Raw genomic sequence first — 23267 nt, 5'->3', positions numbered from 1 at the left:
GGGGAATGAACAAAACAACCGTAGTGTATTTATACCAGTGCGTACTACTGAGTGATAAACAAGATGAACTCGTGATTATGTGCAAAATACACTAAGTGAAAGAAGTTTTATTTACACAGAAAATTAAATACACTATGAATCCATTTATATAAAGTTCTTGAACTCGTAAAACTCACCTACGGTGAAAAACGCAAAAAAGTGGTGGCCTAGGGGCCAGGGACTGACTGAGAAGGGACCAGGGAAACTTTCTGAGATGAAGGAAACGTTCTCTTGGAAGGGGTTCAGGCTACACGAAGTTACATCTGTCAAAACTCCCTGAACGGCACACTTGCTGACCTGTGCATTCACTGTAACTATGACCTGCGGAGGGGGCCCTGCACCCAAATGACACGCTCTAGGTAACGCTAAGCAAAGTGAAATACTGAGAGATAAGGTGGACTGATGCCTACAATTACCTTGAAATTTTTCTAAAAATAGATGATAATGAACTGATAGTAAATAGCGATAAAGCAAGTATAGAAAAACAAATTCTAGAATCTGGATGGAGGTATAAGATGCTCATGTGATAACTCTCCCAACTGTCTATTGATTTAAAATTTCTCATTAAAAAGTTGGAGAAAAAGTCAATGCAGACATAAGAAGACACCATTTTATTTTAATTTCATAAGACAAAAAAATAGTCTTATATGTCCACCTAAAAATGAAGTTAAACGATATTCTGACCTATTTACTTTAAAGTTTTAGTTTTAAATTGACTGTTTTTTAAAAAGGACACAGCAAAAATCCAGTACATATGGCATTTAAGAGTTACAGTGATAAAAAAAATACAACATACTAATTTTTCTCCTCTGGTTAACTGATTTCCTTAACTAAAAGAGAAAATTATAGATACGATACAAATTATTCAAAATACTTACTTCAATTCTGTGAAAAACAAATTAATGTGATTTACAGAATCTATCTGTTTTATGAAATCCTCCACATTTTCAAGAAATACCTAACCAAAAAAAAAGGGCAAAATGTTTTAGTTCAGATTGCATTAGTTCAAGTGTAAAGTAAGCAAAGGCCAAGAGCAGACACAAAAAGTTACCTTCGGGTTGTGATCGTGAATCAGATTGAGATTAATTCTCAGTTTTCTCATGCACTCAAACGCTTCTTTAAACATCAGCCTGCGAAGAGAACCGACAGAAAAGGCATTTCATAAGAACTAGGCTCCCTAGACCCAGCACATGTTCATTACGATACGAGCAAGTTCTAATTAGGTTACAGCCCAAGTGCCAAACAACTGCTAATGGATTTCAACTCCGAAATCACAGACGAAAACAGGTACCAAGTTCACTTGCCGTCCTAAACGGTAGGGTGGCAGGCTGAGGACAACACCCCCACATACATACAAAAGAAAACCATCACGGAATTTAGGGCTACTTCGGTTTTCAACAAAATAACCCAGCTTCCCCCACACAGATTCGGGCACGGGAAGGCTGCTCTCCTAACAGTGGCTCAGGCCCTTGGGGGGTCACTGGTCCCCGGGAACTCTGGAAGCCTCGGGCCTCTTGCCTAGACAAACACACAGACACGGTTCGGTGCCCCACTTCCCCGGGCTCACAGGCCATCTAAAGCCCCCCGGGACCCCTGAGGCTAGGAAGCCCGACTTACATGATGAGCTTCGCAATTCTTTCCGCTAGAAATGTCTACTACACCATACGGAATTAAAATGCAAGTGTGAATAAAAAGTGCTCTGATAACCTGGTTGACATCTGTAATGAATGTTTTCCAGACTTAGGTTTTAAACACTTTAAAAGAATACTTATTGTCCTCACATACAGTAAGTCAGAACAAGCTAACTACTCATATACATAGTACTCACTTGTCCAACCACTTCCGAATCTGAGCTAAAACCAGGGCTCGATGATGAACAACTTCCAAGTTTCCCCTTGGCATCTTAAAATAAGAACATCAAAGTAACAATTTTTTAATTAAATGGAAAACACGTAACTACCCAGGATACAGAACTTCACCTAACCGCACAGCGAACCACCACGACGCTGTAATTCAGACTTTTAGCAGAGTCCACTCGTGCTCAGTATTTAGCGCCCCTCTCCAGAAAAGCCTCCCTATTAGCCTGACCAGGCAGAGCCTGAATGAACACCCCTCTGCATAAAGCTAACAGAGAACCTAGCAAGGCAAGGCCTAGAATACATCACTGCGAACGGGGAGAGCCTGCACCACCACCTGCGAGCGCTGTCCGGCCCCGACTGCGAGGACAATCAGAAACACAGCCTGAAAAGCCCACTTACCTGCAACACCAGCTTCGTGTCCTGGGGCACGACAGTGACAATGCGCGAGCCCCTCTCCACCTTCCGCAGCGTTTCCCCGGTGGACACGTCACTGCTGCTCAGACTTGCCTGTAATGCTGAAGACACGGGTGGCTAGGCCTTCGGAACCACCGTCAGGACAAGCCAGCCCTCACTGACGGCACGTCATCCGAAACAGAAGAGGGCCGTTAAGGACCAGGCCCCGTTGCTCTCCCACTTCACTTCAAGACCACAGGACTTTCTGATACACAGCCTCATCCCTTGAATGTGCCCTCCCTCACAGAGCCTTCGTGCCCATTCACATCCACAACTTACCAACTGATCTGGGAAACACAGGGAACACTGGGGAGCTCCCCTGTTTCTCAGCACTATAATCATACCAGTGAGTGATTCCATTTCCAAGGCAGAAGCAAAGAAAATAAGTGGAGGTTTTTAGAATAAGGAAAACGCGCACTCACAGGGTGTGAGCATGGAATAGAAGAAAACCAAATGGAGCCAATTTCCTACAAAACCACCACATTGCGCCCTTCAGATGGTACAGTGGAGGGTGGCCACAGTGAGGTTACAAAGATTATAAAGTTAGAGCACATTGCCAGTTTGGTACTTACTGGTAACTCAAAGTAAAATATTAAATTAGTTATATACTAAAATTTCCTGAAAACTTCTTGTTTAACTTCAGAATATGCTGCTAAAGGCAGGACTGCCTGCTCTGGAAGTCTTTGCTAACTGGGGCAGAATGATTCGACTGAGGTGCTGTGTCGAGATTAGGGATGAAGTAACTGAACTCCAACGGCTCTCCCCAGTCTAGGCCTCCAGGACCCAAAGCCAGAGAAGCTGAAGGACTTGAAAGTCATCGAGACTTCAGAGGAAAAAAGATACACAAAGAGGGACTATTTTCTATTTTCTACACTGAAAACTTACTTTTAAATGAGGCATCTCTCAGGCAAAAACACTGGCAGGTATGAGAATGAGTTGTCAACAGTAAAAACTCATCATATACTGCAAACGACGTGATATTTGAAGCAACCTACAACGAAGCAAGGGGAGCAAGGGGAAACCGCGTTATTACTTGGGGCAGCACTGAAAAGGATCCAGGACCAAACCGAGCCTTTATACCTCATTGTCATTGATGAAAAAGCGACACCTGTCAGTCAGACCAAGGACACATTCCTGCAAAGAAATAAAATTGAAATTACACACAATTCGAACCAAGCTAGTTAAACCTAACTTTTCTATTACACATTTCTACTGTGATTTCACATCTAAATTTCTGTATTCAGGAGAGAATATAGATACAAAATATGTGGTTGGTCCTGTTCTAAGTGGAGTACAATGCCATATAATTCAGCACCAAGTCCTGTCATTTCTTTTCTCTGGTTTATTTAAATGATATTTTATTGATTATGCCCTTGTCCTGATTTTTCCCCCTTTGCCCCTCTCCACCTAGCACACCCCACTCCCACAGGTAATCTCCCCATCATTGTTCATGTCCATGGGTCATACGTATAAGTTCTTTGGCTACTCAATTTCCTATACTGCACTTTACATCCCCATGGCTATTCTGTAACCACCAATTTGTACTGCCCATTCCCCCACAGCCCACTTCCATCTGGCAACCATCAGAATGCTCTCCACGTCCATGATTCTGTCTCTGTTCTTGTTTGCCTATGTTTTTTTTAGATTCAATTGTTGATATATATATATTTTGCCATTTTATTATTCATAGTTTTGATCTTCTTTGTCTTAAATAAGTCCCTTTAATATTTCATATATTAACGGTTTGGTGATGATGAACTCCTTTAGTTTTTTCTTGTCTGGGAAGCTCTTTGCCCTTCAATTCTAAATGATAGCTTTGCTGGGTAGAGCAATCTTGGCTGTAGGTCCCCTGCTCTTCATGACTTTGAATATTTCTTGCCAATCCCTTCTAGATGCAAAGTTTCTTCAGAGAAATCAGCTGACAGTCTTATGGGAATTCCCCTGTAGGTAACTCACTTCTTTTCTACGATGTGAACGTCGGACCTCTTACAGTTGTCCTAGAGGCTGCTTACTCTATCCCATTTTTGGATTCTTGTTATTTCTTGTTCTGATTGGATGTTGTTTGCTTATGTTCCAAAACATTGATTTGATTCTCGGCTTCACCCACTCTACCGCTGTTTCCCTATACATTGGTTTTTATTGCAATTAGTGAATCCTTCATTTCTGACTGAATCTTTTATGCTGTTGAGGACCTCATCAAGTTCCTTGAGCATCCTTATAAACAGTGTTTTGAACTCTGCATCTGATAGATTGCTTATCTCCATTTTGTTTAGTACTTTTTTTGGAGCTTTGATCTGTTCTTTCATTCGGGCCATGTTTCTTTGTCTCCTCATTTTGGCAATCTCTCTCTGTGTGTTTCTACGTATTAGGTAGAGCTGCTTTGACTCCATGTATTGGTAGTGTGGCCTAATGCAGTAGGTGTCCTGTAGGGTCCAGTGGCACAGCCTCCCCTGTCACCCAGGCTGCGTACTTGAGATGTGCCCTTTGTGTGGGTCCAGTACACCCTCCTCTTGGTTGCTGTTGGCAGATTTTACCCAGGCCAGTCAGCTGCAAGGTTTGGCTGTGACCACCGACCACCGGAACTGAAAATTTCTATTGTCTATTAACATTGTAGCTCTCTTCATGTGGTAGTGCAACATATTATGTGTCCTGTGGTGATGCTGATATTGACAAACCTACTGCCCTGCCAGTGGTATAAAAGTACAGCACGCACAATTATGTAAAGTGCATAGTAGTTGATAATGGTAGTAAACGGCTCAGTTACTGGTTTATATATTCACTATACTTTCTATTGTCATTTTAGAGTGTACTCTGGCTACGTATAAGAGTTTGCTGTAGATCAGCATGCCGTGTTGTGCCGGCAGCAGCCTCCTACGTCTGTTTGCCTTGTCTCTTGATTGCCTCATTTTCTCTTGTGCTCGACTTGGGTGCGAGTGCGCTCTGTGATGTTCGCACAGTGGAACTGCCTGACGATGAAATTCTCAGAATGTTTCCCTGTCGTTTAGTGATGCCTGACTGTCTTTGCTCCAGTTACACTCCGTCTCTCACTTCTCAGCTTGTCTTCCATTTGTGTGTGTGATTAATTGTTTCAAGTTCTTCCATATGGCTGGACACATGAGTGCCACCATCTCTGCAAACATATCCTTTAACTCACAAGCCAAAGGGAAAAAGACAAAAGCCCCTGGGAAGGGCTCTGGTTGGTCTGCTATAGGTCACGATTGGTCCCTGTGGCTGGAAGTCACAGTACCATAGTTGAGAGCCCTTCCAGGATCACAGGAAAGGGGAAGCAGCAGCTTCTCTACAAAGCAGGGTAACTGGTTACCAGAATAGGGAGGCAAAGGACTCTAGTTAGATCAAAACAGGACATCTCCCACACCCTGGAGGCCCACCTTTAGGCCTTAAGTGTTGAAAAATGTGAGATAAGGGTGTGGCCCAGACATGTACCATCCTGGGTTCCCTCTGGATACGCTTGAGTTTGCCAGTGATGTGACCCTCTACCCCCAGTGGAATCCGCTGTTCCTCAAGTGGTCTGCTCTGCCCAGAACACAGCAGATGCATTGCTCTCCTTGTGCTAAACATGGCCATCATGGGGACAGGCACAGAGTAGGTGCTCACTAAACAGTGGATGCATAGAAGGTTAACTATAATTCTCAAGTCAATCCTGCCTAAACATTTTTCCCAAAGGCAAATAGGGCAACCCAGGCCAGTCAGCTACAAGGACTGGCTGTAACCACTGTCCACCAACCTCCGCCCTCCATGGGCGATGAGCTGTGGCAGCAGGGTGGTGGTGCTCTGATGTGGTCTCTGGCTGTCCACTGGGTGTGCACGCCCTGGGGTTTGCTGGGTGGTATAGGCCAAGGTCACCCCCACTTGTGTTTTGCCTGTGGCCACCCTGCCTGAGCTGTAGAGCAATCTGAAATGGCTGCTACTTGTGCTGGGCGTGCAGATTCCCAGGTGAAGCCAAACTGTGAATCTAGGCTGGTTGGTGCTAGTGCCTGGCCTGGGGCCACTTAGCAAGAGTGGCTGGAGGCTCACTGAGGCTGGCTGTTGTTTGTTTGAGAGGATTTAGGAGTTGTGAAGCCAAGACCAGCCATTCATATGGAAAAGCTTGGGTGGGCCCATAAATTGGATGGGACTGAGTGTCTGGGGACCTCCAGAGTGGGTCGAACAGTTAGCCAGGTTGACAGAATATCAGGTATGGCATCAGCCTGCCAGTTCTGTGGCCCTATGGTGGGAAAGGTCAGAAAAGGGACTTTGGCCTCTGCTCACTTTTCTGTCTAGAAGAAAATTGTTCCCCAGCTCTCATCTTGACACCAGACACTTCGGTTTCTCCCTGTACACCACTGGTGCCTTCCAAGCTGCTACCCTGGTGTTGCAGCTCAGAGGGAACAAGTCCGAGTGTGGGTTCTTTAAGGGGAACTTCTTGGAACTCCAGAAGTTTCTTCCACCAATCCAATCCCCACTGGTTTTTGCGGACAGTAGTTATGGGGACTTGCCTCCTTGACATTGGAACCCTGGGCTGAGGGGCCTGCTGTGGGGCTAGGACTCCTCACTCTTGAGGTATCCCTCCCAAATTTTTATCCACCACACAAGGATGTGGGACTAGCCCCTTCCATGTCTCTGCCCCTCCTACCAGTCTGGATGAATGTGGTTTCTTTAATTCCGTAGTTGTGAGACTTACATTCAACTCGATTTCTGATGGTTTTGAGTGATGGTTGTTCTATATTTTAGTTGTAATTTTGATGTGGTTGTGTGAGGAGGCGAGCTTGTTTACCTATGCCACCATCTTGACCGGAAGTCCACAAGTCATTTCTGAATAAAAGGTCTGGCAAAATTCAGTAGTTCTCCACTGTGGCTACATATTTAGACCCACCTGGGATGCCATTAAGAACATTATCGCAGTCTTCTATTTGTAAATTTATACCTCCAAGGAAAGGAATCAACTAACTACTGCAAGCCAGTCAATCTCTTAATCCCATTTCACAGATGAAAAGGCTGAGGCTCAGGAAAATGGGTAACTTCTCATTGTTGCCTTAAGATTTAGTGAGACCCAGGTGCACTTCCAAAGCCCAGACTCTTCCCACCTAATGCTATCAGATCCTGGGTCACTGCCTTAGCTGCTAAGTTTCTCTGCCCTGAGTTCACTTACCTCCCCTCCAACCAAGGCCAATTCAGTCTGCGTGCACGGATAAGGAAAGCGAACAGGAAAGCCAGCTGGGTTCTTCCAGGATTCAACAGCCACGGAGGGGGACTCTGCAGGATTGGCAGGTGAGGTTTGTAAAAAACTGTCACATCAAACTTGCTAAGACACTTAACATGCAATTTGGATCACTTTCCAAATATATTCTGGAAACTCATTAGGGTACTCCAGTTCATTACGAGAGAAAAGAGTGGGGGAAAACACATGTCAATTCCAAGCCACAGCTTAGGGTTTTCCCGAGTAGTTAAAAGCTCTAATAATCAGTGTGGCATAGATAAGATACAAGTCATGTTTTCAAGAGTTGAACTTGCATATAAATCATGAACATGCTTTCCTAACATTTTGATACTCACCCCAAAGGTACTTAAGTATCTGGCCACCAGCCAGCTGTAACGCCACTGACTTGGTCTTGGAACTGCAACACAGGCTGATTATGACCCCATCCACTGTCATGGATGAACTGACAAAGTAAAAAGAGGGAGGAAGGGGATGTGAACAGGCCATGTTTCTCAAAGGTAGTGACATTTCACTAAACATTTCACGTTTTGCAAAACAGAAAAAGAAACAGGCGATTTCCTTTTGGTGCTGCTGTTTATTTCAGTACAATAGACACACAACACATACACACACAGCACTGTGCACACACACGCAATGATAAACCATTGCGATTGCAAGCCCACATAAAGTAACGCCTGTCATATCACACTATTTTCCACACTACAAACAAGCCAGGTGTCTACAGTGGGAAGACATCCCTCCCATTCTGGCAGCAAGTTGTTGTAACTTATCGCAACTTATAATTTATCGCCTTCATTGGGTATGCCCGGTACCGATACTATTTGTCTTCTTAAAACATAAACTGCACTAACCAAGCAGTGAGTCTGTAGGAGAGCAGAGCACTCTCTTTCGCTACCATATGCACTCATGGAGTCTGCAGGTCTTCATTCACGGGAAGAGGGCAACATGCTACTGCCATTATGTTTTTGCCTGAGTCCGTGAAAAGACACTGGTCACGTTTTAAAGGCGGTGGAAGAGGTGGTGATAAAAACGAATGGTGCCAATGCTGACACCATTCAGAGTGCTTAACCAATCTATAAAATACCCCAGAAGTCCCAGATATTTTGAGGGTAAATTATCCGTAAGTTAAGAGAACAGACTCTGGAACCAGACTTGCTGGGACTGGATCCCGGCTTCACCCGTGACCTCAGGCAACTCACTTGAGTGCTCTGTGCCTTAGCTGTCTCGGCTGTAAAATGCTAACAGCACAGACTCCGAAGAGGTACTGTGAGAGAGAAATGAGTTAATTTAGGCGAAGCACTAAGAAGAGCACCTTTTACAAAGCACAAGCTGTGGTAAATGTAAGCTATTGAGACCTAAGAGCTAATTGTGAGACTTTATAGTCCTCAAAAGATACTGATACTTTACATGAACAAAAGAGTCTTTTTTGAGAAACAAAAGTCAAAGCAACAGAAATACATTTTAAGTGGCTTCTCATTCCCTTTACAGTAAATGCGATGACTGCATCTAGCTCTTTCTTCCACAAAGAATTTTAAACTTTGAAAAGTAGAAACTGGCGTAATTTACGTTTCTAATGGAAATTGTTCTGCTTTTCAAAAGTAAATCCCTGGTTACCTTTAAGTGCTACATGTAGCTACATCATTTTCTGCATCCAGACATGTTCGCAAAGAGCTTTTTAAAAATATAAAGCATTACTGAGTCAAAGAGTCGGAGATAATGCCTGCATCAGGACATGTTTTATGTATGCAGCAAGGAAAGGGTCCTAATTTTGCAATGAGCTTTTCAGAAGTTACATCTAACTGGATCTTGAATTACAAATGAGGCTGGAGATTCCCATCAGTGCATGCCCGAGGTGCCCAGTTGTGACACTGGAAACCTGAGGATCTCCCAGAGCTGTCCAGACACCACTCTACCATGCAACGGGGCCTGGCAATGCAGAAAACAGCCTTCACTAACTAAAACCTGGGACAAAGGTGCCACCAGGAATCAAAATGAAACTCAGGGTCAGGAAGCAGTGAAATCTCAGCGAAGAAAACAGAGGAGACTTTCCAGTAGGAAGTGGACTCAAGTGCCAAACAGAATGTAAAGAGGAGGTGGCCAGACATCAAAATGCAGCGCACAGAAATAACCTTGTAACTGATTTTAATAACTACCAAGGGTAAGAAGAGTGGCTGATTCCCATGGGCTAGCAAGCAGCCCGCTGGGATGTAAGTGTCTGTTCAGTTAAAATTGTTAACACATCTCGCCCTGACCCATGTGGCTCAGCTGGTTGGGTGTTGTCCTGCAAAGTGAAAGGTCGCCACCGGTTTGATTCCCGCAGGGCATGAGAGGCACCCAATCAAGGTTTCTCTCTCACATCCATGTTTCTATCCCTCTCTTTGTCCCTCTCTTCCCCTCTCTCTACAAATGAATAAATAAAATCTTAAAAAGAAATTGTTTTTAATATATCTTAAAATGTTTTGCCTCATCTACTGGTATTTGTCCTATTTTCCACCATTTCTTGATACATTTTTAGCCTATATTTTCACATGATGCAAAACCAGACTTCACTGCTTGCTAATCGTGTCTAACGAGGAAGCTACCGCCCCTCAACTTAGCTCACTGAAGCCCCCAAAAGTCCTAGGCCCATAGAGACAAAGCGTAACTCCATCTAGTACTACACGAAATATCGGAAGGGCCGCAATACCTGACAGTGAGCTGTCCGCGCTCATCATCCGTCTCGGCAGGGGCCACAGCCAGGCGGTAAAGGACAGACTGTGGGCCGGCCTGGCTGTGGCTTACGGCCAGGAAGACGTCTTCTTGGATCCAGGTGAGAAAGCTGAGCTTCAGTGGATTTCCTTCTTGGTCTTCACTACTCTCAAACTGAATTCTGTTTTAAATATTGAGAACGTCCAGATGTGAGTAAAACTTTTCATACCACCGAGAATTTCCTGCATGAAGGAAGAATAAACCACCCCGTATACAGTCAACACCTAATTATTTGGAGGGACAAAACCTGAAGTGATTTCAAATACTAAAGAATTCAAAGATAACATTTGCCTGGCTCTAAAATACGCTTTCTATTTACTTAATATTGTTTCTTATATTCCAAGGTCTTTGAAGATTTGAAGAGAACACTTCATGAAACTGACCACACAAGAAAATCACTTGCCCCAGGTCAACCCTGTGCTAATAAGCCCCAGAGGTTCTCCACTGTCCCCACAAACCAAGCTGCAGCAGATACTTGGATCTCCATAGAACGGGTCCTTTCCTAAGCATCTCACATTAGCTCGAGAGCGAGTTTCCCTGCCTCTAACGTCTTCCTTCTACAACATTTAAACACCAGAGGAGAGTACTTTCTGCCACCTCAGGCAGGAACTCCTAAAGGCGACTTCCTGCCTTTGCACTGAAGCAGCAAACCCTCAGCACACACTGAAGGAGCTGGTCACTAGCCCGATCCTCCTCCTCGCTCGGCTCTCCAGGACTCAGTCTCTGCACTGCACTCAGCCCCACGCAGGGGCGCCCCCAGCTGGTTCTCACAGGGCTCTGCTGCCTGCCACACCTGATGCTCCCAGTCCTCCTCTGCCAACCCTAACCTAGCCCTCTTCTAGGATTACGACGAGTATTCATGTCCTTCACGAAACTGTCTCTGAATGACTCGATTTCTAAAACATGAACCTATATTCTAAATTGCCTTATACTTTCTGTCCTCTCATGGTGTCAAGTCTGTGAAATAAAATCACCCATGTCAATGTTCCTTGAAAACTATCAAACATTAAACAGGCAGACTCCAAATCAAACATAGGTAAAACACACATATGTTGTACATTTGTTAAATATACTGCATGTATTTAAGAAACATTCAGTTATTTGTTCTAGTCAATTTATTATTCCTATTAACTTGGGAATAAAAGCTCCCAGGAGACAGAATAGTGAGGTTATTAAGAACATGGGCTCATCAAATAGAATACACTGAAATCCTGGATTTTTACAGAAATGGCATTATAATTAATAATTTGGCTTCTGGGTCATTTTACAATGCCTATAGTATTCCAGGGGCATTCAATTATACCCAATCATTTATAATACTATTTCCAGTGGAAAATGCCTTTGGATTTCCAACCTGGGAGCACCCAGCAGTTTCGGAGTGTGGGATGAGGCCCAGACAGAGGGTGCGCGGGGTCAGCTGTACGTTAACAACCTAGACTCCTCACTGACACACGAATGCAGCTCTGCCCTGTCGCCTTCATCTCCACCTTTCCCTGGAGAATCAAGGGCTGCTGAGAGGAGTGCGTCTTAGGCTGGTTCATCACTTGCACTCTCCTGCCACCCATCAGCATACATGACATTCGGAATACCAGTAAGTGGCTTCCCCAGCGAGGCGGAAAAACCGGCACCCGGTGTTGTATCTACTTGCTGCACTACAGGGGAACAACGGGTACATTTACTCCGAAGAACAGCTACTTGGAGCTCTTGTGAAGAACCACCTACTCGTATCTCTTTTCCAGATGAGGTGGCCCAAGGCAGACTGTAAACCCATTTTCGCCCACAGCTCCCAGCTTCACCGTAGGATCCGCACTGGGACTATCACCTAGAAAACAAAATTGCAAATACGATCACGGTGAACTGCAAACCTTTCTCTAATACTAAGGCGATGGGGTTCTAGGTGGTCAAACTACTTTACCGAAAAAGCAATCTAGAAAATAATCACATCTCAGTCTCTTTTTTAAATCTCTGCCTGCCTTTCAGGCTTAACCAAGATCTGCTTCCTCCGTTCATACTGCATTAGTCACAGTCCTCACCTGCCCCAGCAATAACGGGGGCGGGGCTGCCCTCTCAGCCCGAGCTGTTTCCTCCCACTGTCCCACAACTGCCTCTCTCCAGCCTCACACCCTTGATCAAAAGCCATTCTCCTTCCACTCTCGATCCAGGTTATTCACCGCATAGCAGCCAGTACAATCCTTTAAAAAACTGAGTCAGAACACCACACTCTCAGGTTCCCAGCTCCCTCAGGTGGCTCCCTGCCTCACCAGATTGAACACTAACATCTCACCAGATCCTTCAAGGACTCGAGCTGTTTCCTGTCACCTCTATGACCCCACCCACCACTCTCCCCTCACCTGCTCTGCCACTGCCACCCTGAACTCCTAGCTCTTTCCTACAAACGACCAGCACCTTAGCGGTTGCTTTGTCCTCTGCCTGGACGTTCTGACCCCAGGTGTCTGCATGGCTCCCTCTTCAATTCCCTCCAGGTCTCTGCTTAAATGTCACCCTCACAGACAGGCTTCCTAGTCACGCTAAATGCAAAAGCCACCTTCCCTTGCCAGCCCTTATCTTCATGCTCTCCCTACGTCCTGCTCACTGAGCAGTGCCCAACGCTGGCATCCAACGACTCCAACTCCGCATGAGCCATCCGCACCAGCACCCTCATCTGACACTGCGCCATGTGTGAAGACTAACCTCTAAGTCCCATGCTCTAATGAAAACTCCCACGGCCTTTTCCCAGACACTTTTATGCACAAACACTCTACAACACGCTCCTTAACTTCTCAAAGGCTTTCAGCTCCTGGATTTGTAGGATCTTTCTCTTCCTCCCATTTTTACAGACACTCCCCTGGCTCAAGCTCTCACCGTCTCCTGCCCGGAAGCTCTGCTATCTGCCTGGCTGCGCCCACACCCATGGCCTACCACATACACGTACCCCTGACAAATCTCCCAAAGGCAGAGCTCTCAACCCACCCCGTCTGGTCCCGGGGAGTTGTGAGTGTCAGCACAGCAGATGCAGGGGCCACAGGCTTTCATCCTGCAGAAATAAAGATGTCCCAAACCGACTGGGGTCATGGCTGCCAATCTCTGTAAACATACTGAAACCCACAGAATTGTACACCATAAGTGGGTGAGCGGTATGAAGACAGTTATTTTTTAAGTGAATGCAGGACAAAATACTCTGTATGTTGTAAAACGATACACAAACCCAAGTTAGTATCACATAGTAAGCACCACAAAAGCTCCTCTGCATCTGATTCTTTTTAACCTCATAAAACCAGCAATAAGATATCCAACAGTAGTCAAGTATAAAGACAATCACACTTACTTTTGATATTACTGGTTGATAGAAAATCCACTTTGAAAAGGAGTTAATTTTTGGCTTTTCTGATTTGTCTTAACAATGAATGCGTTATGATTATTTTTTAAAGCTATTAAATAATAAAAAGTTTAAGGAGGATTTTCATGGTATTTTTTAGTGTGAAACTAAAACCAGAGAAGCTGGAGTCATATCCAAGTACATCAGTCCTCACTTAATGCCGTCAACAGATTCTGTGACTTTCCGTGTCACCGCACACAACAAAGTCCATTTCCTCCCAGGCTAACTGACACAAAGAAGGGTCAGTTCCTGCGGCATCTCATCAACGTTATAACACAATGACTCTGACCAAACCAGGACCCGCTGTAGTACTAGTATCAACAGTAGGCTGTTGATTAACAGGAAAGCTGGTAAGCAAGCAGGGAGTTCCAATATAAACAGTTAATCTTGACTATTCTCTCCCAGCATCTAAACAGTTTATTTCTGAGAATTCAGCAGTTATTTGAAAACAAGGACACCAGTGCCATTGGCCAGCATGATTCGTCATGTGACCACAGAACTCACAACTAAACATGGGTGTCAGGCTACCTGGTCCATCAGAGGAGCAACTAGACACCGAGCAAAGGGGCTGTGGGAGACAAGTGAACGAGAAGCTAGAACCCTGAGCTGGAATCCCTGCCCGCTCTCGCCCAAGCAGCTGCAAGCCCGCCGGCATTTCGTTCCTTCATCTACGACAAAGAACTCCACCTGTGACTCAGCTCCTGGGAGGCTGTGAGACCAACTGAGAACATGGGCAAAGGCAATGGAAGCTGTAAAATTCGGTAAAGATGTAATAAGATGCTATCTTATTTCCAGGGTTGAACGCTATTCTTTAAATAACTGAGTCTTTAAGTCCAATAAAGCAAAAGAAGTAGTTCTTATAATCCAGAGTGAAACTAAAACTCCACATGCCTATTAGTGGATTGGCCAAAAAGCCCATTATATTTCTTCTGTCAAGTAAGACACATTTTCATTTTCACCAATAACTTCATTTATTTGGATATTTTGAGAATGTGGGCTATCTCCCACTACTGGCTTCCAGTAGAGGCCAGGGGTGCTGCTAAACATCTTCCAATGCATAAGACAGCCCCACGGCAAAGGATTATTTGCTAAATGTTAATAGTACCAAGAAACACTGCAACCCTTCTGACACATTCCATCAGTCACAGCACCTTCTCTGTACACTGCACAAACTGTTTTTTGCATTTCAGTTGCATTTTTACCTTTCTTGAAACAATAAAGCATAATTGGCTGAAAATGTTGCATATTTTCTTCCATCTTCAATATTAAAATGGCTGCACAAAAATTCACCAATTTTGATTTTTTTAAAAATGCACGCTGATAGGAAAGCTGTCACAATACAATCTAACAAAACTGTCTCAAATGAAGTTAAAGACAACTAAGCACTACTAGGACCATCATAGGGAAAAAACATAATGGGCTTTTTGGCCAACCCAACAAATGTCATGATGATATAAACATTAATTATAAACTTCAGAATTTTTAGAAGCGCTAGAGCGAAGGCGACACCAAACTGTAACTTGCTCTTCAGAGGCGGAACCTGAGGCAGAGCATCGTGCTAACAGTTGTGAACATACCGCACTTGTAAACAGAAATCTGGTTACTGGCATCGAGGACCGCGAGGTCGTTACTCTTCTGAGGGTGTGCAGCGAACGCGACCTGATTCACAGGCTGTGGGAGCAGCAGGCGGTAGGTGTACATGGGAGGTGGGACCACGCTCTGCCGGAAGACTGTCACCAATAACCTGTCTGCAGGTGAGAGAGGAGCAGAAGGAGGGTTAATACCCATGGATGTTCAGTTTGTAAAATGAGGCATCGGAACAGCGCAGTACAACTAACTAATAATGGTGGTAGGACATATAAAGCAATTCTTTAAAATAATTTTCGGTGTTTTTATCATGAATAAGCTTAAATATCATGTAAGAGGGGAAAGGAGGTATCACAGACTCTGTCTGTATCTGGCTACTGCCACCTCCAGGCCTGAAAGTCCATCTCTGGTCTTGCAGGTTTCAGGAGCCAGGGGCTAGGACGAAGTCAGAGTTCCAGCTTCGGCCTGCCACTCAGCCAGACTAAAGTAAGGGAATCAATACGTTTCAATTCCCTAACGCACCTCCCTCTGCATGGACTTGGAAATAGGGCATACATGATTAAGTCCTCTATACAGAACACTTCATTATTAAATCAGTGTTATGAACACACAGAACGTGAATTAGTACACCAACTCACACTACAATCTTAGAAGCAAGTTTTTCCTTTTGTTATCAGCAAGAAGTAAACTGCCTGTTCAGGTGGCTACTGCTCTCCCCAGTTTCCTCCCCCTCACCAAAACAAAAACAATAAACCCTCCACCTCATAATAAGCCAATATGCACAGTAGACAGATGTCTGTGACTCCAGCCGAACACACTGCAGGGGTATGTAATCGACAAGTATTTTAAAAGAAAACAAAGCAACATGGGGGAGGGGCGGGGCAGGGATGATGCAAGGGTCCGGGTCAGCACAAACCAGTCAGGGCAAACGACAAGGCTCACACCCCCACAACCACAACACTATTGAGTCCCCTCTACCCAGGGTCAAAATTTTCAGTGTCCTCGAAGGCTGCACCAGTAAATACATGAAGACTGGATGCAGCACAGTGAGGAATTGGATGGGCGGCAGGTGTACAGAGGAGGGGCCATGGTCCTCAGGTGGGTACATGCCCCACCTACGGGCTCTCCCATCCAAACAAAACAAGTAAGGAAAAATAAACCAAACAGCCAAAGCAACCAGCCCAGTAAGTAGTCCCCACTGTTTTAGTGAAACCACATCAGCAGGCACCGGGCGCAGGGACCCCTTCCAGGCTCATCGACACCCTCCCCAGCTGCTTACATCCATCGATGACAGCCACATTTGCCATGTCACTGGAACTATCTCCCGAGCTCCGGTCAGTTGTCCAGTGCCAGTCATAGCAGAGGTAGTGCCAGCCCTGACAGAGAATGTGCAGTCGGTACGGGGTCACTGGGTCCCACATCAGAGACACGATCTTGCTCTTCCCACAGGCGCTGAAGGGCAGACTTTGCTTGAGATACCAGTGATAGTTCCCAACAGTCCAGAGCTGAACTGCAAGGGAAAACGAAAGGAAGGCCCTCAGAGGCCGCAGGGCCAGACTTCCTCCCACCTGCTAGAGGGGCGTGGGGGGCAATCTTTTCTTCTTCAAATGACTCTTCCAGCTCAGCCTCTCCATTAATGAGGGTGGAAGGCTGCTAGGACAAGACAGTGTTCCAGTGAGTTGTTTTTATCATAAAGTTTTAGAAAGAAAGAAAGCTGACAGATTAACAGTATTAAAGCATTCAATCCAAAAGTACTGGACTAGCACCGCTATGTTGAATTAAGCTTAAGATGCTTATTGTTTTCTCCCAGATGCTTTGCATGCAGTTATGTGCAAGGTTCTCTGGTATTAGTTAGGATTCAGCTGTCCAAGGACATTAGCAAGCAATGATCTGTCTCAACATGTATTAAAAGAGTGAGACCTAACCCTGAGGGGCGGGAGCATGGGGAGCTGTGGCTCAAAGGGCGCAAACTTTCGGTTGTAAGACAGTAAGTCCCAGGGACCTAATGCACAGCCTGGGGCCTGCAGCTCACAGTACAGTATCGGGTACTTGCAAGTCGCCAGGAGAGTTGATCTTAAACGTTCTTGCCATAACAACAATGAAAATGGTAATCATGCGAGGAGAACCTCATTGTGGTAAGCGTTTCACAATATATACATGTATCACACCATACACCGTACATCATAAACTTACACAATGTTATGTATTAATTATATCTCAATAAAGCTAGAGAAAAAAAGACCTAATCACATCAAAACCAACCTTCATTAAACAGATGAAACATGTAAATGAAGATCTTGATGATAAACACCTCCTTGCTCACTAATTCTTAATTCACCGATCATAGCAAATCTAACCCAGTTCTCTAACCCACCTATGGCAACACTTCGCCCTAGCGGTGAGTTGGGAAGTTAGACTACACGCAACACGTATCCTGAGCGTGTCACAGTGCCTGCTCTGGGCGCCCTGTGGCTCTAACCCTGGCTGCATGTGAAAAGTCACCCGGGAGCCTTTTGAAGAGAACAAAGAGTACTGGTGAATACCCTGCATTCCAACACCGTGAATCCACTGAGAAGAGCCCAGAAAGGGCTCTGCTTTTTTTTCCTAAAGGTGTAGCCAGGGCTGTAAACCACTGGGTCGAATGAATGAATAAATGAATGAGCTTCCTAAATAACATCTGAGTTAAATAAAAAGTTCTACTGATAAAGTTTGAAAGCCACTTAGAAATAATCAAGCAAGTGAAAAGATTTATGAATAAAAATGTTCAGCGCTTTATTGCTGATAATGAGAAATTACGAAACTTTAAAATGTCTAACAGAAAGGGCTGTAGTGAACTGGCACAAATGAGTATCACACAGCAATTGAAAATAATGCAGATGGGTATCTGAAATGGACATATGTATGGGACAGTGGAAATGTAGTTACAAAACCGCACGTATCACAGCTGTATCTGTAACAAAAACGGGATCATGGCTATAATGAGATAAACACATAAAATCTGCAAGGCGAGAAAATTTTAATAGTGACTATTAGAGTGATACAGTTATGGATTAACTTTTCCCTTCTTGTCTTTATTTTCTAATGGTTTCACCTGCTACGTATACACTAAAAAATCCCTATGTACACAATTTAAAACGTGTAGAGAAGATTCTTGTAAATAATCCAATTTTTCACTTCCACAGTGTAGTACTCTTTTTGGCCAATGTTCTGATTTTCTGTAGTAATACCAGGTAAGAAGTAACGATGACCTGTAATGGTCAGTTTTACGTGTCTACTTGGCTAGGCTACGGTGCCAGGTTGTTCGGTTGAACGGCAGTCTAGATGTGGCTGGGAGGGTCTACTGTAGATGTGATTAACATATGCAATCAGTGACTTTAAATAAAGCAGACCATCTTCCATAACGTGGGTGGGTCTCACCCGACGAGTGAAGAGCCTTAAGAGCAAAGGTTTCCCGGAGGAAAAGGAATTCTACTCGGAAGTGGAATGTCGCCCCCTGCCTGTCATGCAGACGCAGGACTGTCCTATAAATTTCAGACAAGACTGAAATGTCGACTCCTACCTGAATTTCCAGCCTGCTCTGGCCTGCCCTGGTTCTGTTTCTCTACAGACCCCTGCCTGATACGTGACTGAAATCATCAGTAACCAAAACCTAAGCACTTCCCATCTCAGATTCCACTACAGGACTGAGGACAAGGGGTAAGGGCAACACCACATCTTCTACTTTGAACTTCATCTTACGGGACAAAAGGCTGAGATGATGCAGCTGTCTTACCATAGGTTTTTAGAGCGGAATTTTCTTCCCTCTGCAGGTCTTCCAACCAAACTGCAAGCACAGTGGAATCTGCATTCCAGAACAGGTCATTTACCTAACAGGGAAAAGAGACCTGTCACTGTCCTTCACCTACGTGTTTACTTCAAAGTCTTTCCGTCAGCCGAATTCCCTGTTCTCACAATGAAGCCGTCCCACGACTGGAGCTGACCCCAGCTGTAAGTTATTAACCTACGGCGTCCTTACACAAGTCTGTGTGATGTGTGATTGCAGAGGCCTTTCAAAATGCATTATGCTTAGACCTAACCACCAAATGCAAGGCGACATTTTAGACAGCCAAGGACATTTTAATATGGAGTGGGTATTAGATAACACTAAGGAGTGATTACTAATTTTGCAAAATGTGATGATAATGTAATTGTGATTATTTAAATAAAAGTGTTCTTAACTGTTGGAAATGAATGTTAAAAACACACTTTCTAGAATTTAAAAGAAACCTAGAAAATAAAAATGTGTGTACGTGTGTTTGTGTGTGTAGGCCAGAGTGGTGGACAGATAAAAGTAACTCTGCAAAATGTTGGTATCTTAGGAATAATAGGTACCAGGGAGTTCGTGAACCGCCCGTCAACTTTCCGCGTATTTAAGATTACCATTTGATGTGTTATCTGCTCCGACAAAGATCCTAACAGTACACAAGCTGCTTAAGGTTGAAGTGTTATGAGTGAGAAACATATTTATTACTGGAATCATACTTTTGTCAAAACAAACTATAAAAACTAACATTTCTTTTTCCTGTCTATGTTTTATTTAGGGTGGGAAAGAAATGCCATTTGTTCTTTAGCAATCTCTAAGGACAAAAATTGCTTTTTTTTTTAAAGGGAAAAAAACTCAGTTCTAAGTAGCAACTATTTTTATTACTATCTACACCGGAGCTTCTGTTTACACACCCACATCAAATACACGCCTTCTCTACAGCCGTGTAACGACCTCTGAATCTGATGGTGGAACAACTCAGACACCTACCTTAACCTCGTCTTTGATGAAAGGAAGGGGGAACTGTCCGTGGAGAAGTCCGTTTTTCTCAAAAAACACAACGTCCTGCTGGTTGGGTCTGTCCTGCGTGGATGCGATCAAGCTGCCGGAGGGCCTGCAAGCAGACCCAGAGTGTCAGGGGCCCCCCCAGGGTATCCAGCTGGCTTAAGACAAGGTAAAATGAGGAGAAATGATTTTTTCAGCAAAGACAAAAAAAAAAAAAAGAAGAAGAAGAAGAAGAAGAAGAAGAAAAGGAAAAAAAACCCAAAGAAGTTTTAAATTCCATGTGTCTCCTGGTGACTAGACATGTCCAGAGGAAAGAGGGCCTTTGCCTAATCTGCACAAAGTCTCAGATTACATTGCACCTGGGTGACTTGTTCAAAAACCAATACTTTATTTCAACCATTCCATTATAACGTCTTATCGAACCATAACCTATTTCTCCTTCAAGGAGGTAACGCAGCCAATATTCCATGCTCAGGTGGGTATTTTTATAGACTTCTCAATCACCTCATTTACATTTGTCACTAGGTTTTAATACAGACACATTTTTCTCTGTGCTCTGTCATCCAACTGCCACTCAAACACCGGTGGGAAACAAGATGTCTAAGTCCTAGAGCCCCAGTGGCTTCACTTGTGACAGGTGCTGCTGAGACAGGGTAGAGACTTCCTCTTGTCTATCCTCAGGGCAGCCGCGCATCGCAGGCAGGCTGTGGCCGGCACAAGCGGGCTGGGCCGAGGGGAGATCAGGCCTGAATCCAGCCTGCGCGTTCCTCGGCAAACGGATGCCCTCAGTGTGGGAGTTTGGGCAGGGGGAGGAAGCCCTCTCTCTTCCTAGGCCTCTCCACAGCTACACTGCCCACAGAGCTGCGCCCACTGCGACTTCCCTTCAAAGCACCTTTTTCTGTTGTGTACAACGGCTTCATGGAGACCCTGCTACAACGTGCAAAACCTGTGGGCCTTGGAATGATGAAGATAACTGAAGAAGCTCATAATCTACTATTCAAATGGAAGTCAAATTTCGGGGAACTAAGAAAGAAAGAAACATACAGGCTTATAGCCAAATGAAAAAAAGTAATTATCTTTTTGTGTTACACAAACACCTAGATTCAATAGGTACCACTACCCCTACCCCAGTTCCAGGAAACTCTGAGGAAGGACTTATAAGATTCCTCCTCCCACTCACTTCCAAGCCAGAGCCGGGCCCAGCCCCGCCACGGGCTCGCTGGTTGACTGCAGAGCAAACTCTCGGTTCCACACTCTGACCTTCCGAGCCCCTGTGCAGCAGGTAGAGGGGAAAAAACAAAAGACAAAAAGCAAATATAAAGCATTATGACAGATGCTGTCAATCAGAACTTTTCAAACACCTCCCTTATTAATAAAAACTGTTTTACAGAGCCAATTAGATTAATCTGGTTAAATATTTGAATCTAACAGGTAGGAAGCTAAACCAAACATCCTCAAAGAACACTTTGAAATCTTAGCTCTAAATTCATTAACATCTAAAGCAGCAGAAAAACCCTCAATGAAAAAGAAAAAGCTTTCCTGAATTTAGTAAGATAAAAATTTTTTGCTTAACTCTAAGTTATTTCCATACCTGTCTCTGGGCAAACAACACTCACAGCAAAAAACTGTCCATCACCGCGCCAGGTAACTCGTGGTCTCTGGTCATCCCAGGGCAAAGCAGGCTCAAGCTAAACAGATAACAAAAGCCAAATGTCACTGGAGGCCTTAAATGGCTCAGAATGAAACAAGGTACAAGCTATTAAATCTTGTACACAAGGCTTAAGCTACCTAGAACACCAGCTTCATAGAAACCTCAGGAATTCTTCTAATAAAAGGACCCTTACATCCATAAATCATCAATAAAAGAGAAGAAAAGTTAAAAAAAAAAAAAAAAAAAACCGTACCCTGGCTGGTGTGGCTTAGTAGTTTGAGCGCTGGCCTGTGAACCAAAGGGTCGCCTGTTCGATTCCCAGGCAGGGCACATGGCTGGGTTGTGGGCCTGGTCCCCAGCAGAGGATGTGTGAGAGGCAACCACACATTGATGTTTCTCTCCCTCTCTTTCTCCCTCCCTTTTCCTCTAAAAATAAATGACTAAAATCTTTTTTTAAAAAATCATTTTTTGGGCATTAAAAAAAGCAGTCTCCAATCAACAGAAGAAAAGAGCTACAGATCTAGCTAGTAAAAACAGGGAGGATGGGTGGAGGGAGGTGGGGGAGGGTGTGGGGGGATGAATGGCGATGGACGGAGACGTGACTTGGGGCGGTGAACACACAGCACAGTGTACAGATGATTACAGAACCGTACACTGAAACCTGCTGTAATTGTTAACCAGTGTCATCCCAATAAATTCAACAAAAAGGAAAAAAAGAAACAGACAAAGGAAAATAAGTGGAAAATACTTTCCATTAAAAAATAAAGTGACCTGAGAAATCCACCGGGTGACTAACCCAAGGAAATAAATGTTGTTTGTCTAAACCTAAGAGAGCAGAGCCCTATCTGTCAGGTAAGCTTCACGCCTGTGCACAGCAGAGCTGAGCCAGAGGCCATAAAGGCAGCCGCAATGACAAAAACACCAGACTTCTGTGCTCCCAGCCCAAGAGGAGGGCTGGCTTCCAGTGTCACTTGCATCTCAATCCTGAAGGCCTTGAAGGCAGAAGCCAACCCTGCGGGGTTGGGGCAAGTCCACCTGAGCATCCATCATCACGTTCCAGGGACAGGCCAAGTCAGAATGGCATGGGCGCCGTGTGTGCAATGCATGTGCACTGCGTGTGCACCACGGGAACACACTGGCAGTCCATGGAGATGGATTCTAAAGGGAACTGCCTGCCCATGGAAGAGAACACAAGCCGTCTGATGAAGCGCGAGTCACACCAAACGCAGCTATAAACAACGAGGGGCGGAAAACGTAACTGGCGGGCAGTGTATTACTAACTCCTTTATCCTAGAAGGGCAGCCCACGGAGATTTCTTCAGATAACACACACACACACTGCTTCCATCTGCCCAGGCTCCGAATCACCCTCAATTCCGCTCCCTCACACCCCGTACCTCACCTATTATCAACAAATCCTGTCACTGCCAAATGTATCCAGAAAGAAGGAAAACAACAAGCTTCACCCAAGAGGAAAAACGGAAAGAATGTCTGATATCTCCGTATGGAGGGAAAGCATGAATCACGCGT

At 44.6% G+C, this 23267-nt stretch overlaps 1 protein-coding gene across 2 annotated transcripts in view; it reads right to left on the bottom strand.

Moving 5' to 3' along the window:
• ELP1 (elongator acetyltransferase complex subunit 1) overlaps positions 1–23267 on the bottom strand; it is a 61592-nt gene that overhangs the window by 26665 nt on the left and 11660 nt on the right. For both annotated transcript variants that reach the window (XM_024560164.4, XM_071221260.1), the window contains 16 exons: positions 21679–21775; positions 21268–21358; positions 20073–20196; positions 19053–19146; positions 16560–16790; positions 15271–15441; positions 12040–12139; positions 10256–10438; positions 7905–8011; positions 7501–7604; positions 3432–3485; positions 3237–3342; positions 2298–2413; positions 1868–1941; positions 1091–1169; positions 918–997 (listed from right to left, as the gene is read on the bottom strand). In XM_024560164.4, coding sequence (XP_024415932.2) covers positions 918–997; positions 1091–1169; positions 1868–1941; positions 2298–2413; positions 3237–3342; positions 3432–3485; positions 7501–7604; positions 7905–8011; positions 10256–10438; positions 12040–12139; positions 15271–15441; positions 16560–16790; positions 19053–19146; positions 20073–20196; positions 21268–21358; positions 21679–21775 — 1811 coding nt within the window. The remainder of the gene's footprint in view (positions 1–917; positions 998–1090; positions 1170–1867; positions 1942–2297; positions 2414–3236; positions 3343–3431; positions 3486–7500; positions 7605–7904; positions 8012–10255; positions 10439–12039; positions 12140–15270; positions 15442–16559; positions 16791–19052; positions 19147–20072; positions 20197–21267; positions 21359–21678; positions 21776–23267) is intronic.

This window comes from Desmodus rotundus, chromosome 1, assembly GCF_022682495.2.
Source record: "Desmodus rotundus isolate HL8 chromosome 1, HLdesRot8A.1, whole genome shotgun sequence".
NCBI lineage: Eukaryota > Metazoa > Chordata > Mammalia > Chiroptera > Phyllostomidae > Desmodus > Desmodus rotundus.
Note: the sequence above shows the minus strand (reverse complement) of the source record. Positions and strands in the feature narration are given on the sequence as shown.